General features: G+C 40.7%; 1 protein-coding gene across 2 annotated transcripts in view; it reads left to right on the forward strand.

The window, feature by feature from the left end:
- The first annotated feature begins 427 nt into the window (after positions 1 to 427).
- Positions 428 to 21,230, forward strand: part of UBA6 (ubiquitin like modifier activating enzyme 6) — a 29,706-nt gene continuing 8,903 nt past the window's right edge. Inside the window, exons 1-26 of one of the 2 annotated variants that reach the window (XM_064417298.1) lie at positions 428 to 582; positions 877 to 1,004; positions 3,221 to 3,283; positions 4,183 to 4,277; positions 5,119 to 5,147; positions 5,933 to 6,027; positions 6,529 to 6,640; positions 7,755 to 7,835; positions 8,412 to 8,534; positions 10,338 to 10,461; positions 11,705 to 11,808; positions 12,227 to 12,289; positions 12,741 to 12,817; positions 13,463 to 13,529; positions 13,944 to 14,087; positions 14,773 to 14,840; positions 15,107 to 15,185; positions 15,375 to 15,455; positions 15,814 to 15,891; positions 17,142 to 17,323; positions 17,674 to 17,779; positions 18,510 to 18,599; positions 18,709 to 18,789; positions 19,356 to 19,484; positions 20,319 to 20,370; positions 20,477 to 20,540. In XM_064417298.1, the coding sequence (XP_064273368.1) occupies positions 3,243 to 3,283; positions 4,183 to 4,277; positions 5,119 to 5,147; positions 5,933 to 6,027; positions 6,529 to 6,640; positions 7,755 to 7,835; positions 8,412 to 8,534; positions 10,338 to 10,461; positions 11,705 to 11,808; positions 12,227 to 12,289; positions 12,741 to 12,817; positions 13,463 to 13,529; positions 13,944 to 14,087; positions 14,773 to 14,840; positions 15,107 to 15,185; positions 15,375 to 15,455; positions 15,814 to 15,891; positions 17,142 to 17,323; positions 17,674 to 17,779; positions 18,510 to 18,599; positions 18,709 to 18,789; positions 19,356 to 19,484; positions 20,319 to 20,370; positions 20,477 to 20,540 (2,165 nt within the window). In that variant the 5' untranslated portion in view covers positions 428 to 582; positions 877 to 1,004; positions 3,221 to 3,242. Of the gene's footprint in view, positions 583 to 876; positions 1,005 to 1,288; positions 1,438 to 3,220; positions 3,284 to 4,182; positions 4,278 to 5,118; positions 5,148 to 5,932; positions 6,028 to 6,528; positions 6,641 to 7,754; positions 7,836 to 8,411; positions 8,535 to 10,337; positions 10,462 to 11,704; positions 11,809 to 12,226; positions 12,290 to 12,740; positions 12,818 to 13,462; positions 13,530 to 13,943; positions 14,088 to 14,772; positions 14,841 to 15,106; positions 15,186 to 15,374; positions 15,456 to 15,813; positions 15,892 to 17,141; positions 17,324 to 17,673; positions 17,780 to 18,509; positions 18,600 to 18,708; positions 18,790 to 19,355; positions 19,485 to 20,318; positions 20,371 to 20,476; positions 20,541 to 21,230 lie in introns of those variants that run through there. The other variant, XM_064417299.1, reaches the window with a different exon arrangement.

The raw sequence follows: 21,230 nt of genomic DNA on the forward strand, positions 1-21,230 counted from the left end.
CTGAAACAAGAGGAAAGGTTTCCACAAGCCTGAATGCCACCCCGGTACGGGCCGTACTTTGGTTTTGGTAACTCTTTGCCAAATTTCCTCGGCGGCCTTGGCTACCATCTAGTGTTTCGCAGTTGGCTCCCTAGCCCCTTTCAATGAAGTTCCGCCCGTTTGTGCGGTGGGTGACATCCTGCTGGTGCTCCCCTGCGAGACACACAGGCAGGTGTCGCAGGAGCAGGGCCCGGGAGCGCTCTTCATCGTCTGAACTGCTCATGCTTGAACCTAAGGAGGATTTATTGATTTTAGTATCCTCAACAGCACTGTGTGTTACTTTTCGGGCAGAAAATGGCGAAGATGTCAATGGTTTAACTGGCTGCGGCCAGGCGGTCGGCGCGCAGCCCCTTCCGCCGGCGAGTCGCGGCGGACCCGCCTCCTCAGGGCGGCACCGGCCCGGCCCGGCCCGGCCCCTCATGTCGGCGCAGGCGGGGAAGCGCCGCGGCACCGGCGCTGCCGCTTCCCACCCCTTTCCTGCCTCTTCCCCCGCCGCCGCCGGCTGCGCTCGGGCCTGGATCGCCACGCCAAGGCCGCCGCGGGGTGAGGAGGGCGGGCGGCGGCGGGGCCGGGGCCGCGGAGGCGGGCGGGGCGCGGCGAGCCCGGGGTGGCCGGGGCGGGCGGGCGGCGGTGCCCAGCGCCGCGGGAGCGCCCCGGCAGCGGCGAGCGGGGGCTGCCGCCGCCAGGCTCTGCTGCCGTCGGCGTGGTTCTGAGGCAGCCCCTGGGCTCTGTCGGGGCTCCCCGCTGCAGATCCGAGGTGCCGGTGTTCCCGCATTAGCCCGGCTGGGCAGGAACTGGGTTTGAGCCTCCTCTCCCTCTCTCCCGCCGGCTGAACAGGGAGCCTGCACCGACTGGGAGCAGCCGCTGGAAGCTCCGGGTAGGTGGGATGAGTCCAGGCCTCCGAGCCATCCCGGCGTGCTGAACCGCGAGTGGTTAACGCTGCTTCAGCCTGCGCTGACCCGGAGGTAAGAACAGGGTGAAAGCAGCGCACCGCTACAGCTCCTGTGCCTTTGCTGCTCTTCAGAGCATCTCAGCCCTTCCTGGTAACTTCTCGTAGCTTCCCGCTTTGTCCCTGGGTTATGTCATGCAAGCAGCTGAGGCTTTAAAGAATGAAGAACATTACCTTAGCACTTAAATACAAGGCTGACATTAAAACTGATAGTGTTGGCTTTTAAAGGGAAGCAGGCAAATGTGTAAATGTTGAGCCTCTGGTAAGAAGAAGGACATAATGTTAGAATGACTTTTTTACATCCATTTCTTTGAAACAGATTAATACCAGTGGAACAAAAGCAAGAAATAACTTGGATGCAGAAATACATTAACCAAGTTTGTCCTACAGTCGCTTGACCACAGTGTCATTAGATCCTCCTTGTGGAAGGAGGTATTTTGCCCTACCTGGTGAGTGCACTGGCAGCATCTCAGTGCTGTAACTATGACTGCAGGAGAATGGGGAACTAAAAAGTATATTGAAAGAGCCACTGTCAAATGAAGTCTGTGTGAAACAGGTGGCTGAGTTTCTCTTGCCAGTTGATCACACGTCCCAGTTGTTTACAAAAGACTGTTTGGGAGAGCATAGAGATTGAGATGGCTCTCAGCAACCACAGCAGTGGAAGCTGAACATTTTTGTTCAGGGGTGGATCACCTTCCCCAGCTTAGTACCACAATCCTTTTATGTTGTGTAGTCCCAGAGTGGCAATGCTGTTTGAGGAGGGTGACTGTGGAGGAGCAGAACAGCTCTGGTCTGAGATGGCTTGCTTTGAAGGGGCCCTTCAGTCTGGTGTCTCAGGCAGTGGCTGAAATGAAGGCCCTTATTTAAGCATGGACTGAAGTCTGTGACTGACTGTAAGGTGTGGTGTGTTGCACTCTGGCTCTAGTAAAATGGTCATTGCTTGTCTTCAGCCCATGAGGGTCAAGGGCATGGGAGCTGCTCTGAAGTGGCTGGTGGTGTGGACTGTGGTGGAGCTGCCTCGTGCTGACTGCCTGGAGTGCTTGCTGAAGTGCAGGAGTTAATGCTTTGTGGATGAGATTGTGGCCTGTGTGCAGTGTAACTCTGTCCCTTGCTGTGCTATTTCAGTGCTTTCTGAAAACCAAAAGGATGAATTTTGGGTCAGAATGTTGCAGTCTCCACATCGTGACACGCTGCAGATACCATACTTCAGAAATGTTTGCCAAAGTCACCTGAACAGGAATTAGATTTTGGGCAGATTTGGAAGCTGTTTTAGGGTATATCTCTGCTCTCCAAAAAAAAAAATGTCCTTAGTATGTCTGGGCCCTTACTTTTCAGTCTCAGGAGGGAGGGTTGTCAGCTATGTGTAGTTTCCAAGGCAGTTTGTAGAAAGCTGAAATAAGATATGTGACCCAGAACATCAGTTCCTATCACTACTGCAGAAGTACACACAGGATCTATTTTGGTCATCCTGTGTTTGGTGGCAGTCACCTGCCAGTTTCAGGAAGCACCAGCTCCCAGTGTGCATAGGTAAGAAACAAGGTGCCCAGGGGCAGATTGTTCCTAATCCTGGTGCTTACTTATCACCAATTTAACAATGAAAACATCCTTGTTAATGGCTGAAGGCCTTAATAGCATAGATTACATTTTTTCTTACAGTCCTATCAAACTGTCTAACTGCATGTTTTAATTAAATGTTGCAGTAATTCAGATCTTTGGATGTTGGTTTCTTCTGTTAGCTGAAATACTTGTTTCTTAAGGTTTTCAATTAACATAGAAACAGTGCAGCATAAATGCCTATTTCTAGACATTCAGTGATCTTCTATCTTCTTTTCAAAAAAAACCTACTGATCAGATGGATGCAAGTTGATCAGCTTGGAGCTCTTAATATAAAAAGAAGTTGCTATTTCGGTAAATCTAGCTGTAGCAAATATGATAAGTAAGTCTTGCATTTCCTCAGTGGGGAAATTAATGTCTGTTTGTATTTTGAAAGCATTTATTGAAGATTTGCAGGTTTTTGGCTGGAGTGTGTTTTTTGTTTGGCTGGAGTGTGTTTTCCTTACCCAGGTGCTGTGATGTTCCAGAGGCTTCTTAATGTTCAAAGTGATTCCTGTGTAGCATCACTTTTTTATTTTTCAGCTCCTTTAATGAAGAACTGAGTGGGGCAGGGAGGGGGTGCCAGCTGTGAAATTGTATCTGACATAACCAGCTCATTTCTTTTTGTGACCCTTCTAGTGTAAACAAATCACATTGAATCATGGCAGCAGACTCTATGGAAATTGATGATGCTTTGTATAGGTAAGATTGTCTGATTTTTATGTGTTGCTCCTGGCTTTTCAGGATCACTTGCATTTATGTGCAGTAATGTTACAATTTCATTCATCCCTCAGCCTCTGCTGTGCTTCTTAGTCCTCCTTATCAGTATCTCTGTTACCTTCCAGCCTCAGGGTGTTGTATTTGAGGGTTTTTTGTAGATTAAAAAAAAAGTTAAATATTTATTTCAGTTTAGTTTTGTTTTAATTTGTTAGCTGGGAATGTCTTGAGATCACTTGGCATGGTAATTGTTCAGAAAGTCTCTACTGGGACAAATGATACCCCTGTAAAAACATGGTGGGATGAAAAGTTTCTTTGTGTATCAAAAAATAAAAAATAATTATAAAAGTGCACTTTCCCATGTATGAAGAACAAATAAGGCTTCTTTTCAATTCAGTGCAGTACTTCTGGTGTTGTGTCACTTTACTTTTTGGCAGTAGCCTCATGAAAGTTGTTCTTTTCCTTGATGATAAAGGAGATGTTTAGAATGGTGTAAGTTTAATTGTACAGTTGGATGTTGGGGCTCTCCCAGATTTCAGGATCTGACTACAAAAGCTGTGCCACTCTCTGTTCTGAAGATTTCTGATAACAAAGAAACTCTTTTGCGTGCTTGTGTCTTCAGTAGTTAATTCCAAAAACCTTGTTTATCCTGAAGAAGTTTTGCAGTGATTTAAAATTATAACTTCATTTATCTCTCTAAAATCTGGCACTGACAAGGTCTGACTAAATGCATTTTGCTGCATGCATTGTGAGTGCAAATCTTCTGTTTGATTGATAAACATTTCAATTTTTAAAAAGTTTCTTTAATGACTGGGAATTCTTGACTGCTTTTATGTGCTCTTGACTTTGTGTCTTGTTTTGGTCTGAATTTGTCTTTGCTGTAGTCGCCAGAGGTATGTTCTTGGAGACACAGCAATGCAGAAGATGGCTCAGTCCCACGTGTTCCTGAGTGGTATAGGTGGCCTTGGGGTGGAGATTGGTAAGTTAGGTAACATTTATTTTAAAAGACACAAGTGTGTGTAAACATACTGTCCCAGAATACTTGTAAACCTTAAATTTAAATATAATAAGCACGTCTGAACTGTCTGAGAGAATTTATATGTGCATGATGCATATTACTAACATTGCAGATGCAGGAAAGATCCTGGACTTAAGTTCTCATTTTACTAGAACAGCATTCAAATTTTACTTTAAAATGTGCTTCCATGAGCCAGATTGCTTTACCCAAATCTTGTGTCCTGGGTGAAGGTTTAGGGTAGGTAATCCAAGTTACTCCTTCAGGTATCAGTATGAATGAATGTATTGTAGGAATAGCTATAGCCCAAATTTTTCCCATGTATGAAATGGGAGGATGTGTTGGAGAACAGAACTATTTGGTGAAAATGCCTAACTGCCCAGATACAAGAGACTCCTTAACAATTTTCCTCGCTCCTCGTGAGCAAGATGATGTTGCTCTGGCTGGTTCATGCCTGGGGTGTTATTCCTTCAGTTGCCTCTCATGGTTCTCTGCACCAGATGTCAGAACAGAGTCATGGGGTTTTGTAGTTTATTGTCATTATTATCTCTGTAATCACAGTTGTGGGATGAACAGCTGACAGATGACAAATCTAGAGAGTCTTTTTAACCTGGCTTATGTTATTTTGCTTTCTGGGGTGCTGTAGAATGCTTGAGCCAAATGTAAAAGAGAAAAAAACCCTTAAACTATGAAGTTCTTAACAAAGAAATACTGTTATTGTCCACCTGAATAACTATCCAATTACAGATTTGCAAATAACCTGCAATAATCTCTCTCTGGTTTTGCTTTGTTCTTGTTTTTTCAGCCAAAAACATCATTCTGGCTGGGGTAAAGGTATGTAAAACAGTTCTATTGTTAGGTATTCTTGGGTAAGCATGAGAAAAAGGCAAAACACTACTAGCTAATTAATCTGAAGTTTCTGAATCTGTTTTTCAGTAGAAGGGTTGAGAGACCTTGTGAGAACCTAGGGGTGAGAACTTCCAATAATCTGGATGTTCTAGTGTTAGATCTCGCGTTAATGTCCACTGTGCTCTGAAATAGCTCATACAGTATTTTAGCCAGCTGTTGATTAGATACTGAATCCTTTTGTACAAAGTAGTTTCTCCTAAATGGAGTGATCCAAACTTGAAACCCAAACTATTCAAAATATGTTATCTTATTTTGTCAACCATTAGAATCCTTTTGTGTAGACATTAGAATGTTGGGTGTTTTAATCCAACAACTGCTTTTGTGCTGCTGGGATTAATTTTATTGGCAAGAAGCCTTTTAAAACTTCTTTCCAATAGAAAAAGATCAAATGAGTCCATTAATTTTCAGATGACAATTGTCCCTGTATCACAGTCTGACAAAAATCATCCTTGATATTTAAATGCTGTCTGTTACCACTACAAACTGGAAGGAAAATGTTGAATAAAGTGCATGTTGCAGATGTGTTTTGCTCTCTCAAACAGTAAGAGTTTTCTTGGGAAAGAGGTTGGGAGAGCTTGTTCTTATATGTGCTACAACTAAATCTTCTGCAGTGTTAGTCCTCCAACATTTTATGGGGCTTAATCCATTCTTTTGGGTGCTGTGACCTTGTATATTTCTTCCAGCAAATGCTTTTTGACAAACTTTCTTAGGCTCTTACAGTTCATGACACCAAGCACTGCATAAAATGGGATTTGGGGATCAACTTCTTCATCCATGAAGATGATGTTGCCAGTCAGAGGAACAGGTTAGTGGAGTCTTTGGAGTGAGAGAAGACTGAGCCTGATGGCTCATCAGCATCAAAAATAGCAGTTTGTTGTCCAGGAGCTCATAGTACATGTCAAATACCTATTAAACCCTTTCTCTGGAGTTGCTGGCTGTCAGTACCATGCCCAGGTAGATATTAGAGGAACTTGTCTAGACTTGGGACTGAGGTTCTGAGTCACAAGTGTCACTGCTTGTTATGCAAATTTGATAGTGGGGGCCAGCATGCATTTCTTCCTTGGGCTTTCTCAGCCACGTGTACAAGATTGGACAACAGCTATGACAGCAGACAATCTGTGAGTCCTGTGGGATATTGGACACAGCAGTTTTCCTCAGACCTGCTAGGAACTGAAGTGTAAATGAGTTGTTGTTGTTGCCAGAAGACATTGTGAGGGTCTCTTGTAGGGTATGTGTAATATGAAATTCAATATTGAAAATATGGTTTCGTAGATATGTAAAAAATTGAAAATTGCTTTTCTTTCAGGGCTGAGGCCACACTTCCTCGTATTGCAGAACTCAATCCATATGTCCATGTAGCAGCATCCACTGTGCCACTAGATGAAACCACAGATCTGTCTTTCCTAAAGCACTACCAGGTATGTCACTCTTAAAGCAGTTGTATGTGTATTTGTGTATTTTGTTCAGAGCATACAACTTAGATTTTTAAAGTAAATAAGTAAATAGAATGAAGAACTTTGAAGTATATGTTGAGGTGGTGTAAATAAAACAGTAGGTCTTGTATTCAGACTGATGAAGTGTTGTGCTTATTTTTTTCAAGACTGAAACAGTGGGTTTGTGTTCCCACCACTTTCTTAGTACACTTACTATGGAATTTGCTATGACAATAGATAGCTACGTGGGGTCGCTGTACAAATCATTTTCTTTGAAGGTGAAACTGTGACCATTCTTTGCAGCTACATAGCATAGATGTCCTACATGTATGCTGTGTGCTGTATTCCAGGCAGCAGAAGCTCAGGCTGTGTATTTAGATGATTCATGTATGTATGTATGTAATGAAGTGTAAGTGCCTCTGTGGTGGAGTGAGGGCTCTTGCAGTTGTTCAGTCAGCTGTCTCCTGCCTCTGTGCATGGCTCAGTCTGAGTAGGGAACCTTTACTGTGTGGCTGACATACCAGCACACCAAGTTACTGAATGTCCCAGCCACAGCAGGTTAATGTAACTGAATGGGTTGCAGTGCACGTGTCTTGGAACCCAATACTGTCCTAGGCATTAAAGGAATGTGTAGAAAATCTGTGTCTGCAGTTTTGTGACCACAAATACTGGACACCTGTGCAGACTTCTCGGTGTGCACTGATGAGTATTATTTATGTTTGTTTGCTAGCTTTAATCCTAAAATACAAAATCTACGTTTTTGCTGAGATTATCCATAACTGTTTTGGTAAATATTCTAATTGGGTATTGAATTCCACAACTGCAGTCAAAAAAAACCCCAAAAAACTCCAAACAAACAAAAACCTGAGAATTTGCTGTTTCTGTTCTTACTCATTCTGTTTCCAGAACTTGTGGGGTGGTAAAAAATCTGCTTTAATTTAAGTTTTAATGAAAAACTTCCTCAAGACTGCTTTCTCTTAAGTGTGGAGGATAGGAGTAAGGACACCTAAGTAACTTAGTCTAGGTGCTAAGTTTTCCTATAACTTGAAGATACTGATTGCTTTCAGTGTCTTAGAAGTATTTCTGTTCTTGTTCACAGTGTGTCATATTGACTGAAGTAAGTCTGTTGCTGCAGAAGAAGATTAATGACTTCTGTCATGCTCAGGAGCCACCTATTAAGGTAATAGAAAAAATGCAACACATGAATAATCTGTACAGTGGGCATTCTGGACCTCCAGGGTGTTCTTTCCAAAAATGATGAAAGCTGGTTATGAGGTGTATAATTCAATGCAGATGGCATGTTGATGCAGCAGCAGGAGTTCTGGGAATACAGTGCTGCTGCTGGTATTATCTGGATACCAGCACAGGTAACCACAGCTTGGTCCTTAATTAAAAAGCAGTTGTTTTAAAGAAATAGTTTTCACTGTTAACTCAAAATGGTTCTGAAAGAATGTGCTGGCACTGAAGGACGTGCTGCTGCTGAACGTAAGAGAAGCAGGAATGGCAGCATTTTGCTGTGTAGTGATGTTACTCCTGTGTTGTGAATGGGCGCAGAAATGCTCCTGCAGGTTCATGGTCTGCCCTCAGTGCTGTGCTGTGTAGTGTGGCCTGAACAGGTTTTCCATTCTACAATGGAAACAGCAGGTTTCCATTGTAGAATCAAACCTGCTGGTCTTCAGCAGGCTCCAGTGTGAGGCATCATATCTGTGCCTTGTGCTGTTCCAGGGATGCTCATGATTTTTACTTTCTCTTGTAGTTCATCAGTGCAGATGTGTATGGAGTATGTTCACGTCTGTTTTGTGACTTTGGTGATGAATTTGAAGTGCTGGATACAACAGGAGAGGAGCCAAAGGAGATCTTCATTTCAAATATAACACAAGTAAGGGATAAAAGTCATTGTGTTGCTTTAACTGTGTTTAAAAGGACTCATTGTTGGCTCTTGGAAAAGGAGAGTGCCAGAGTGCTTCACTTGAGCAGCCTACTAAGCAACTTAAAATTGGTGCTATAGGAGAAGCAAAGTTACTTTGGTTACTTTGTTCTTACCCTTGCCTCCTGGTTGTTACTTACTATGTAACATAATAATGATATTTTGATTGGAGAGAGAGTGAGAGGAAGAGAGGAGATGTAGAAAGAAGATGTAATTTTGGTGTGGGAATAGGGTAAATCTTCCAAGGAAGCATGAAAATAGGCATGAAGAGAGCCCATTTTATAAGAAACTGCAGCCCTTACAGGCAGGCTACTGGAATAATCAAGGGCATTGAGAGCATATTTTGAAAAAATTTAAAGGTTTATTTAACCTACCAAAGCAGAGGCAATGAGAAGAGGATATTATTGCTAGTACTTCCAGTGCAGAATGTAAGGATGTCCATTTAATCTTGTATTATTGTTTTATAAAGGGAAATTACTTTAGGTCCTTTTTGCAGTTCTGGAAATCCAGACAATAAGCTCATTCATCCAGCAGCAAGTCTTTTGTCCTATCTCCAGTCTAGATACAATACTAACCAATCTAGGAGGGGTTGTACACCAAGTTGTGTTTGGTCTGGATTGAAGCTTGTGATATGATGATTTGGGTAACCTGTTCCTAGGTGCCTTTAAAAGGGAATGGATGACTTGATTATTGTTCTCATTAATTACATAAGGAGTTCATAGCTGAGTTTCATGTCTTGTGCTGATTACCTGCCAAGTCAAGGAATGAATATATATTTCTATATGTGCCTTGTGTTTAGTAATCTGATACCTGAATTTAGTTGTATCTTCTTCCACTCTGAAGTGTAAAACTGATGAAAATTAAAACTCAATGCCATCAAGTGCCTGCTCTTGTCCCATAGACAGGGTCAAGGTGGCACTGTGTCCCTAAATCAGAGTAGAATTTTCTCCAGTCAACTCCTTGTCATTGTTCATTTCCACAAAGAATGTGATCCACTGTAACTAAGTTCTGTGCTGCTTAACTGAAATCTTTCCTGTACTGGGGTCTCAGGAAGGGATGAGAGGAGACTTTATAGGCCAGGCTTACTTGCAAATCCACCAGGTTACAGCCTGAGGTGCAGCACAAGGTACTTGATGAGCTGTGTTCAGACTGCAGTGAGGTCTCAGTGTGCGTGGCAGGTTGGCATCACATCCTGTAACAGGATGAGGTGTTGTCTGAGATTCCTGCAACTCTAAGCTTGTCTATGACCTCCTGAAGCTGTGTCTCTTCTGTATGCTGTCCAGCTTTTTAAGCTTCCAAACTTTTGAGAATGCGTTTGGATGTCCTTTCTAAGGATATCAGAAAGGAAGCATGGAGTAATATGGACCATTTACAAGACTTCATTTTTTTTATGCCTCTGAAAATTTCTTTGAACATAGGGACTATTTTTAGTTTGAAAAAATGGGATAAATCCGCTACTATTTTAAAACATAACAATGGATTTGACTGCTGAGAGCTAGCGAATGCAGTTTGCTAACATACTGAGAAGTGAAAACAGTGAAAATGAGAAAGTTTGTGTTGTAGAAACACTGTTAAATTGAAAATCGTAGGACTGAAAAAGTTGCAATAGGTAACTCTCTCTCTGTGACAGAAATGAGGTGTTAAAAGTATTAGAGACTGCAGTTTCAGCAGACACAAAGCTATGTGCCTGCAATACAATGTGACCCCAGTGCACAAGAGACTTTCCTCCTTGCTGACTGCCATTTTTTATTTCAGTCAAATCCTGGTATTGTCACTTGCCTTGAAAATCATCCACACAGGCTTGAAACAGGACAGTTCTTAACCTTTCGGGAAGTTAGTGGAATGTCGTGCTTGAATGGTTCCACACACCAAATAACAGGTAAAGTGCTGCTGACTCATTTGCAAGGTACTTCTTTTCTGGCCTGGTTTAGCCATTGCAGTGTTAGTTACCATGGTCAGAGGAGTGCTGGATTGTGCAGACCTCCAGTGAGCTTGCACAAAAAAAATTGCTTTTTGGTGCAAAGGTCTTCCTGGTGTTGTTTTGATAGCATTTAGTAAAGGCTACCTGAACTCATGTTGCTGCTTAAGGAGCCAATGGAATTGCTCAGCTCAAACTGTGGAATCTAGTTGGCAGCATCTGAGCTGACCAGCCTTCATCTGCTGATGAAACTGGTCTGGTATTTGGAGGGTCCCATAATGCCTGTGCTTCTGTCATGGTTTTGGATACCACTTGGTGTGTCATTATTTGCCTTGTAGCTTTTTTGGGTGACGATTTAAGTGTACAGGGATGCATTGACAATGTTCTAAGAATGCTTTTGAAATTATTTTCATGATTTACGTCTACCCTGCTTTGTTTTACTTCATGCATGTCTCAAGGCATTCTGCTTGGTTCCTTTTGGATACTAGGGAATTTTCCAGTTCCCAGATCTGAATGTCTGTTTGGAGCAGAAGAGAGAGCAAGTGGGTGGGGATTGGTTGTTTGTTTTTAACTGTTTTGTGGTCTGAGACAAAAACCAGTACCCTTGAAACATGTGCTTGAATCTGTTTCCTCTGGGCCCTTGCATTTCGCTAGAACTGATGCTGCAGTCAGTTCATTCCTCCTATTCATGGCTTAGCTTGTGGTTTTAGTTTTCCATGAATTAGCAATTTTTCTCTTTTTGCCTTGCCTGAATGATGCTTCCCGTGTATGAGGGGGAAAAATGTGTCAAAATGCTCCAGCTGCCTTTTTTGATTACCTGTAGTTCTCATCACAGGGCTAAAATCCTACTCAGAGCAGTTAATACTGGACACTGCTGTGCATGTTCTAAAGAAAATTAAATGCAACTTCATTTTTGTTAAAGAGCTGTGGTCATCAGAATTCTTGTTAAATCTGCTGCCACTTAAAAAAGCTCATTTCATAACAGATCATGTGAAACTAATGCTTTGTCCCTCTGCCAGTTTCTGGGTTAATCCTGTTAGAAGGATCAGCTGTGCTTATGCTTCCAAAACGAGGTTGCCTGCTACAAAATTGCAGTGCTAAAAGAAAGGACAGGAAACCCCCCCCTCCCTTCATTGTATACAGAACTGTAGCATCCAATGGCACTTTGAATTATCTGTCACTGTTGATTGTCTTCTCTTTTCAGTGGTGTCACCTTACTCCTTCAGCATTGGTGATACATCAGAGATGGAGCCTTACCTGCATGGAGGCATAGCTGTGCAAGTGAAGACACCCAAGATGTATTACTTTGTAAGTGGGTCTTTGACAGAGCTGGGTTCTCAGGTATTAATGCTCTGAGTACTGGAAGCAGAGTTCAGCACATACATGTTTCCTAGAATTATAGAATATCCTTTGTTTGGAAGGGACCCACAAGGATCATGGACTCCAGCTCCTGGCTCTGCACAGGACAGCCCCAGAAATCACACCCATTTAAAGATGAGTCTTGCCACTAGGATATGAAACCTCTCTGACCATTTTTGATAGAAGTTGCAGTAGATAATTATTTTTAGCATTTAGTACGGTATGAATAATGAAAAGAGCAATGGCAGTGCTGGTCAGAAAGGATATGTATTTCTTAATCTCTGTAGGAAGGGTATTGTTTTGTCAGGTAGAAGTGGCTGTTGTGTTCTTAAGTAGTGTGTTGTTGTCATGAATTCTGCTTTTCCAGGAACGGCTGGAGAAGCAGATAACAAATCCATTATGCCTTGTTGCGGATTTTAGCAAGCCTGAGGTAATTATCTTGTGGGGATTGGGCATAAGTGCTCTAATAGTAAAAATACATGAATTGTAATCTGTAACTCTAGCATAATATAATTTCTTTTTGCCCTTCATGCTGGGCTTTGTTGTTGATGTTTGGCAAAATGCAGTGCATTATAATTTCTAGTTAGACGAAGATTACTGCACTTTCAGCTTTAAATTCTTTTGGGGACTCTTCAGTTGGACTTAGTTGAGGTGCATGTTGTATGTGTGTAAAGGGTGTTGCATTACTGAGCAACAATTTTTGAAAAACAATAATAAAATGTATTTCAAAGTCACTTTTAATGTTATTTTAAAAATTTTTTTGAGTGTTGTATTTAAGAGACAAGAAATGAAATGGTAACAAAAGAGTTCAGATAGTTGTTTTTGTTTACGTCATTTCTTTCTAGTTTGTAACTGATCAACAGCTGTTTTTTTCTTAACAGGCACCTTTGCAGATCCATGTTGCCATGCTTGCCTTGAACCAGTTCCAGGAGAACTTTGGTCGTGGACCAAACATTGGGTAAAGCAGCAGTGTGTTTGCCAAGCCCTGAATCAGATAGATCTCTCCTTTTTGTATAATTCCTGGGTGGCTGTGAAGCAGGGTACCTCCCCTGTCTGGTACCTGATAGACCATGTAGAAATGGAAAGTTGAAAAATGTTACCTGATGTGTGTCTGGGTGTGTAACAAGGCTTTCCCAATACGGCAGTGACACTCTCTGGGCCCAGGTAGACAGCAGATGCTTCTGTTCTAGTTTTTTCACATTGTGGGACTGATATGGAAAAGTTGTTTCAGTGATCCTAGATTGTCTTGTAGTTCATGGATTTAAAAAAAAACCAACTTAATGATTTGGGTTTAATTTTCAGTGGTTTTCATTCAGCTGTAGTTCTTAATGTGTGTAATTTTGAGCTAAATGAAATAAAATTACTTAAAAAGTATAAATCTTAAAACTGTACTTGCGCGTGGGCTTTTCCACTGAGACTCCTGTTCTTGAGCTAACCCTAACATTTAGAAGCACATCTTGAATGCTCACTGTTAAGGATAATGAGATTCTAAACTTCCTTCTGTATCTGTTGCTTTTTTCTTTCATTGATTGTGTTTCTACACAATCAGTGTAGAACTTCGGAATGTTTAAGTCATCATTATTGTTTCTACCCTGGTGTCTAGATGCCTTCAAGATGCTGAGGAAATGCTGAAAATAGCCATTTCTATAAGTGAAACACTGGAAAACAAAGTGAGTAAGGAATCATTGTCATTATGACTCACTTTTTAATGTGCTTATTTACTTGCTTAAAAGTCATGTTTTATTTGTTGGTCCTTGTTCTGGCTTTTGAGTCCATTTTGAGATAGGTCAGCTGGCTTTCTGAAGGCCATGTGAGGAAACAGAATGAGATTTCAGCATGGGTTCAACTGAATGTTGACCTGACATGAAGGCTGATCCTGTGGTGATGTGAATCCAGTTTTTAGACAAATGCATGTGACAGATACAGGTTATATGGTGGATCTGTCTTGGGTGGAATCTTGGAAACCTTTTTGCTAGTCAGAGTGAAATAATCTGTCTTTTACTGAAGAAGAATGGTCTGTGAAACTGTCAAACACTGACTTGTTCACTGAGGGGGTAAACCTGTTCCCGTGTCTTACATTTCAGCCTCAGGTGAATGGAGATGTGGTGAAATGGCTGTCTAGAACTGCTCAGGGATTTCTACCTCCTTTGGCTGCAGCAGTGGGTGGTGTTGCTAGCCAGGAAGTCCTGAAAGCAGTAACAGGAAAATTTTCTCCATTGCAGCAGTGGGTAAGGCTGTCTTGGTTTTTGGATGATTATTTTGACATCTCATGAATGGATAGTTGTGTGTAAATGCTGTATATTCAGAGTAACCTGAACAACTCCTATAACATGGAACTAAAAAAAAAAAAAGAAGATTTGAGACTATATTTAGAATAAGTAGTGTTTTTATGTGTACAATAAAATTACAGCCAGTTTTAGTAAAAAGAAATTGTATTTGGGGTTCAGATAGCACATTGTTTTTCCACACTAGCAAAAAGAGCCTTGACTTGTCACTGCATGGATGCAAAGGTGTGATATAGTGCAGATACCAGCTTAAGCTACTGTACATAAGAGCAGGGCTTTCAGACTCTCAGGAGAAATGTCAGAGTACAGTTGGATTAAAAGATGTCACCATCTTCAGAGTTACCTATGGAGGGGTAACATGCCTGTCAGAAGTCAAAAATTTGCAGCTCACCTGTTTGGGTTGTTTTGTCCCCTCTGTGTTCAAGTGTTTTTTCCTGTCCTCTAAAATTGTGAGCTGAACTGTAGGGTACCAGATGCTGTGTTGTCTTCCAGTGACAGTAAAAACTTGGTGCTCCTACATTTCCAGACTCTGTTGTTCATACAAAGTACTTAGTTTTCAAATTTAAATAACATGAATGTTTTTCACAGTTTTTAATGGATTTATTTTCTTTTTTTTATTCTTTTACAGCTATATATAGATGTTTTAGACATTGTAACACCTCTAGAGAAGGTGGGCTCTGAGGAGTTTCTCCCACGGTAAATATAACTACAAGCTGCTGCCTTATGTACTGTTCACATCTGAGTCTCAAGCAGGCACAGATGTCTTTTAAAGTTAATTCAGTGCTGTTTGCTGGAGGGACAGGTTGGGGGTTAAGAATGTGTGTCCTATTTTAGCATGAACAGGAATTATAGACTCTGTCTGACTTTCTTAGTTCATGTCCAAGTGTAGTTTGGCATCAGTGGTGCTACCATGATAAATAGCAGCTTGAAGTCTCCTGTTTTTGTCTCCTGTGCCTGCATAGGGGAGATAGATACGATGCCTTGAGGGCTTGTATTGGAGACTCTCTGTGCCAGAAGCTCCATGATTTGAATGTTTTCTTGGTGAGTATGACTGACACTGTTATACTTTTTGCAAATGCTTTGTTGGTACAGCTAATGCCCACTGTCCTCAAAATACATGAGGGCAGCTCTGTGATGTGTCACTGCAGAATAAATGGTCCCGAACTGGAGTGGACTTTTCTTTGTGGTTTCCATTTACATTTCTGATTCTACAAATATAATGTTCTTTAGGTTGGCTGTGGAGCCATAGGCTGTGAAATGTTAAAAAACTTCGCACTTCTTGGTGTTGGTACTGGGCAAGAGAAAGGATTGGTAAGTCACCTGTTAACCTTACTTCTCCCTAGAAGTAGTGTGACGGGGAAGAATTAAATGATTTGACTACTAAAATTGTTAAAAGCTTAAGTCTTGCTTCAGGTTGATCTCTGTGCAGAGGATACAATGGCCTTGGCATAGAAGGGTGTGCAATTAGAAGGAGAATACACTTGGAGCACTCTTGCTGTATTTTGATTTTAAAACAAAATTTAGTCAGTCAGTGTAAGCAGGGCTTTGGCCACAGTGGATAGCAGTGTTTTATTTAGACAAGTGTTTATAGAAAGTTTCATCAAGATCATTGCTCAGTGTTGCACTTAAATTGTAACTTCAGCTGTTGCTTTTGCCCCTTCTGACTTAGGTTACAATTACAGATCCAGATTTGATAGAGAAATCCAACCTGAACAGGCAGTTTCTTTTTCGACCTCATCACATACAGGTAGGCTTTCTTATTCAGTAAATTTTCTGGACTATTGTGTTTCTCTGTCCTGTGTTCCTACAGAGAGCTGAACTTGAGTGTCTGTACTTCTGTCTGGAAAAGACTTAAAGGCTGTAATGAAATCTAGGGTTTTTTTTAAACAGTGCCTAGAACTCCAATGGTATCCAACTCATCACTAGTATCAGTTAAGTAAAATTGGCTTGTCTAATCTTAATTTGTACTGGTGTTTTTGACTAATGAAATCTCTCAAATTTGACAGCTGGATGAGTACTGAATTGCTTAAGAGCCTGCCATGCATTACTATGTTGGAAATGCTCTATTATGCCATTGAAATTTGGGGAAAATAAACCAACAAAAAATAGACAGTACTGGTAGAAATGTTCTTGATATAGCTCAGTAGTGGTGCTGCTGATGGAACTTGACCAAAGTTTGTGTCTTCTGACTTAATTCAGTTTTCACTAAGCTGGTAAATAGTTTTGAAAGAGCCCAACGTGTACATTCAGTAAATGCATAACACAGAAGCTGTTAATTCCTTAGAAGCTGAGAGAACATCCCCGTACTTGCAAACACAGCACAAAATAAGAAAGGTGGCTTAGATCATGACAGCAGTGCAAAAAAAGGCTTCCCCTGCTCAAAACCAAACAATTGAATTTTCTGCTTCCTGTTTATGTGTAGCAAGTGTGGGAACAGACTGCACTTTGGATGGATAGATAAATGGAAGATGAACCCTGCAAGCTTTTAGAAGCCACAGGCTTGAGTGCTGATCTGATCCCTAGATAATTGTGGTATGGCTAGAAGTGTTGGGTAGGTCAAGAACTCTATTTCAGTTTAGCTTCTGAAATTTGGTTTTGTGTGAATGCCTTGCAGTATTGTGATTATTCACAGGTGCTTGATGTCTGTACTGGATAGACCCAGAGTTACTAATGGGTTTATCCTCAGACAGTCATGAGATGCTCCCTTTTGAAGAAATTCTTATGAGTGGCAGCATCTGACATCAGTTTCAGTTACTTGATAAACCATTTAAGCACTTCCACGATGTGGTCTCTGAAACACTAAATAAAAAATAAAACTAGATTTATAAGATATTTATCAGTGAGGGAGGTATATCATTAAATATGTTGTTTATTGTATGTTTTGCATATTAATACTTCTCGCAGTGAATTTTGCCTGATCAGTAAATGAAGTTGCTATTTCTGTGTCCCTGATGTTCTTTATCTGCATATTGCTGATATCTGTATATATGCTTTCAGAAACCTAAGAGCTACACTGCAGCAGAAGCAACTCTGAACATCAATCCTTACATAAAAATTGATTCAGATATTAATAAAGTTTGTCCAGCCACTGAGAACACTTACAGTGATGAATTCTACACCAAGCAAGATGTGATTGTGACTGCTTTGGACAATGTTGAGGCCAGGAGATACATTGATAGGTAAGGGGTGGAAGGGAAGCAAGGGCAACTGTTAACTTTTGATGAGGATGAGAATACTCTATCAGTTTTAAGGCTGAATTATTAAAGCATAAAATATGGATTTAAATTTAAAAGTAGAGATATTGACACAGATAATTTCTAATGCTCATAATCCACACATGCTGAGGTGTATGGTATCCTGATCTAACCTGAATAGTTCTTGTTTAATATCTTTTTTCCTGAGTTTAGTGTAAGCTTTCCACTCTTCTGAAAGTGCCTAGAGACAACTCTGGTTGCACTCCAGTAATGTGTGCAAGGCAAGAATGTAGAGATTGTTCTGTACTCTGATAGTCTGTGTCTTTCCATGTCAGTCGTTGTGTAGCAAACCTGCGTCCTCTTATAGACTCTGGAACTATGGGAACAAAAGGACACACAGAAGTTATTGTGCCCCATCTGACAGAGTCCTACAATAGTCATGTAAGTCTTCCAAGACCTTCTCTCACCTTCTGTAGCTTGTCCCATGATGCCCTCTGATTCTCTGATCATTTTTATGTGTCTTTCTAAAATAAGTGGCCTATTTGAGCTACTGAAGAACAGTACTGTTAGGAAATAATTGCTTCCTTTTTTTCTGAAGAAAACTCACAGGAAATAAAATTTGAGCAGTTCTTTTCAAGCATGCATAATAGTTCTGTTTGAATGGGAAAGGGGAAATGAACCTTCAGGCTCTGTTGCTGATAGACACTACCTGCAGTGTTGCTCTATTTTAAGTTCTTGTGGAGAAATTCACTGGTTGAGAACACCATGAAATAGTGCATGTAGACACAGAGACAGGATTTTGAGCATCCTAGCTGTCTTGTTAGAGTCCATACAGAAGTTTTTCTGGCCTTCAGTGACAGGGCATGAAAACCTTTGATGTTGAAAGTGTTCATGAATGCCAGCTGCACATCTTGGAAAAGCTGGCTGGCAGTTTCAATTGTTTGTTTCAAAGTTCAGTTTTGCTTTCCAGTGTTGAGTTTAGACTACTCCTCATAAATAAGAATTGACAACACTAGCTAGTGTTCATAAAACAGATTTCTAAGCATAAAAAGCCACTTTGTATTTTATAACAGCAGAGTTTTTAACTTCCGTAGTGTACAAGTTCTTGGTGCTATTATTAGCAATTAACCTGGATGAGCCTGCATTGACATGCAACCCTCTTTAATTACAGCGGGATCCACCAGAGGAAGAAATACCTTTTTGCACCTTGAAGTCTTTCCCAGCTGCTATTGAGCATACAATACAGTGGGCAAGAGATAAGGTAATGAATTAACCTTTCTGACATTCAGTACAACTCCATGTGTGCTTGGAAGGGCTGGCATCTGATATTCTTCTTGCATAATGCCATATTTGTTCTTTTTATTTTACAGTTTGAAAGTTCATTTTCTCATAAGCCTTCATTGTTTAACAAGTTCTGGCAAACCTATCCATCAGCAGAAGAAGTTTTACAGGTAAGGGAATGTTGCCAGGGTAAAATAGAGGGTTTAAACAACTGCTTTATGGATTTTATTTCTATTTAAGGCCAGTGAGATTAGGGTTAGTTTCTGACTTTTTTCAGAAAACCTGAAGATTTACTTGGCCAAGTCATTAGTTGATCATATGAGCAGTAGTTCTGGTGTGTCTCATAATTAAAAGCTTCTCCAGCTCATAGGCTCTGTACATGATGTAGAAATACCAGAAAAACTGAGATACTGCTAGTGTGTAATTAGTGTATGTCACACTGATATGTAACTAGCTGGGAAAAATGAAACTGAGTTTGAAGTGAGTTCAAGTAGTAATAAATTAGATTGGAATTGTTTACTGTCTTTTTCTTTTGAGTGTGTAATGGCCTGTGGTTCAAAGGGCTGGTGGAAGTAAATGGGGAAAAACCCCAGTGGAGAGGAGCACATAAAGGATAATATTTCATGAAGTGAACATCGGTTTCCTCTTGCCTGTGGATTACTAAAAACATTTGTACTGTTTGACTGGATTAGAAGGAATCTTGTCTGTTTTAACTTTTTCATGTTTCTTTATCTAGAGAATAAAAACAGGAGAGAGCTTGGAAGGCTGTTTTCATGTTATTAAAACTCTCAGTAGAAGACCCCGAAGTTGGACTCAGTGTGTAGAACTAGCAAGAGTAAAATTTGAGAAGTATTTTAGCCATAAGGTAAGTAAGACCTATAAATGAGGTAGTGTGATGAGGATGATGAAGATTTTAGAAAACCTGGTGTCCCTAATAATGAGGTGTTCAAGTCTTTGCATTCACTTTCATCTCTTCATAAATAACAAATTATATTTGAAACCTAAAAATGCGGTGTCCCTTTTTAACTGTAGCACTTCTAGGTCTGGTTTATTAACTCACTCTTAGTACTCTGTTCAGTATTCTCCATGCAGTTTTCTTGGCATTTTTCCATTGTTTTCCAAAGTGTCACGATTATCAGATGTCTTTTACTAGGCAGTGGGTTTTTGTTTCCCTCGCTAGACTTCAGTTACTGAACTCACCTTTGTAACCCTGATGTTCTCAAAGTTTTTTTCTGAAATAAGAGCCAGTTGTTCTGGCAGTCTGGTCCACAGTGTCTCTTGAAGTATGTGTGTAATTTTGTAGGAAAGATGGGATTGGGATGTTGTGGATTAATAAACATTCCTATGCATACAGGATCCCTGGTGGTAGTTGTCACGTTGAGAAAATATTGCACTACAAGTTGTGAATCCATATGCAAGAATCCTAAAGTGACAGTAAGGTGGGGGAGAATGCATTGCTTCTTGGATTAAATGCCTTCCTTGAGCTTTGTACAGATGAGGTGACATTGTCATCTCCGTTCTGTGAATGAAATGGGCAAGCACTCTGTCTAGTAGTGCTTGTCTTTAAGCTGTCCATCTTGACAAAGGTGTTTGATGATTTTCTTAACTCTTTAAATTACTTTAACTAGTCAGGCTTGATTTAGTGTGGTCATGTCAATCTATGTGACAAATGACTAAAGCTCTCTGGTTTTTCCTCTAGGCTCTTCAGCTCCTTCATTCATTTCCCCTTGATACACGATTAAAAGATGGAAGTAAGTACAAATGCCCCTTTATGCCTGTTGAAAATTCATGGCATATGTCATGTTGTTGCTGCTCCTGGTTCCTTAGGATTTCATCTTAAGTCTGTTTTCCTACCAGGTTTGTTTTGGCAATCACCAAAGAGGCCTCCTTTCCCAGTGAAGTTTGAATTTAATGATCCTTTGTAAGTATGGTACTGTCCCAGCTGAACTCAGTAACATCCTATAAAGCCCACCTTACAGCAGGAAGTGCAAGGCTGTGGCTTTATAGCCCTGGAAGTTGGACTGGAATCAATAGCTGTTAGTGCACAGTCTTATCCAGTGGCAGATTTGGTGAGCTGCCAAATACTTTCACTGCAGATAATTTAACTTTCACTGCTGTGGGATTGGAGGGTGCTTTTCTGACAACATCTAATGTGAAATGGCTTAGAACAACCCATTTCATGTCTTATATGGCTGCAGAATTACTGAGTTATTGCTGTCACACCTCCCTGCCCCCACTGTCTACATCATAAAATGCAGGATGTGCCAAATGACCTAGTGAAGGGACTACTTTTCTTGTTCATTACAATTTGGGTCTGACCTAGATGGCTTGGGTATTACAGATAATTTTAAAAATGGATGTGGTTGATGAATTAAAAAGCTTTTATCTTCTGTATATCTACAATTGCTTTGAGAAGCTGGATCACTGTTTTTAGTTTGGGTGAAAACTGACATCATGGTAAATATCAAAGTAATTCTGAGATTTAGCTTTTTATCATATTGATGTAATTTGAGCATTGGTAATTGTTTGCTTGACTGCAAAGGATAAGGAGGCATGGTTTTCATTAAATAACTCTCTACTCGTCAACATTTGCTTAGTTTTGGGGACATCT

This window comes from Passer domesticus, chromosome 4 (assembly GCF_036417665.1).
Source record: "Passer domesticus isolate bPasDom1 chromosome 4, bPasDom1.hap1, whole genome shotgun sequence".
Classification (NCBI taxonomy): Eukaryota; Metazoa; Chordata; class Aves; order Passeriformes; family Passeridae; genus Passer; species Passer domesticus.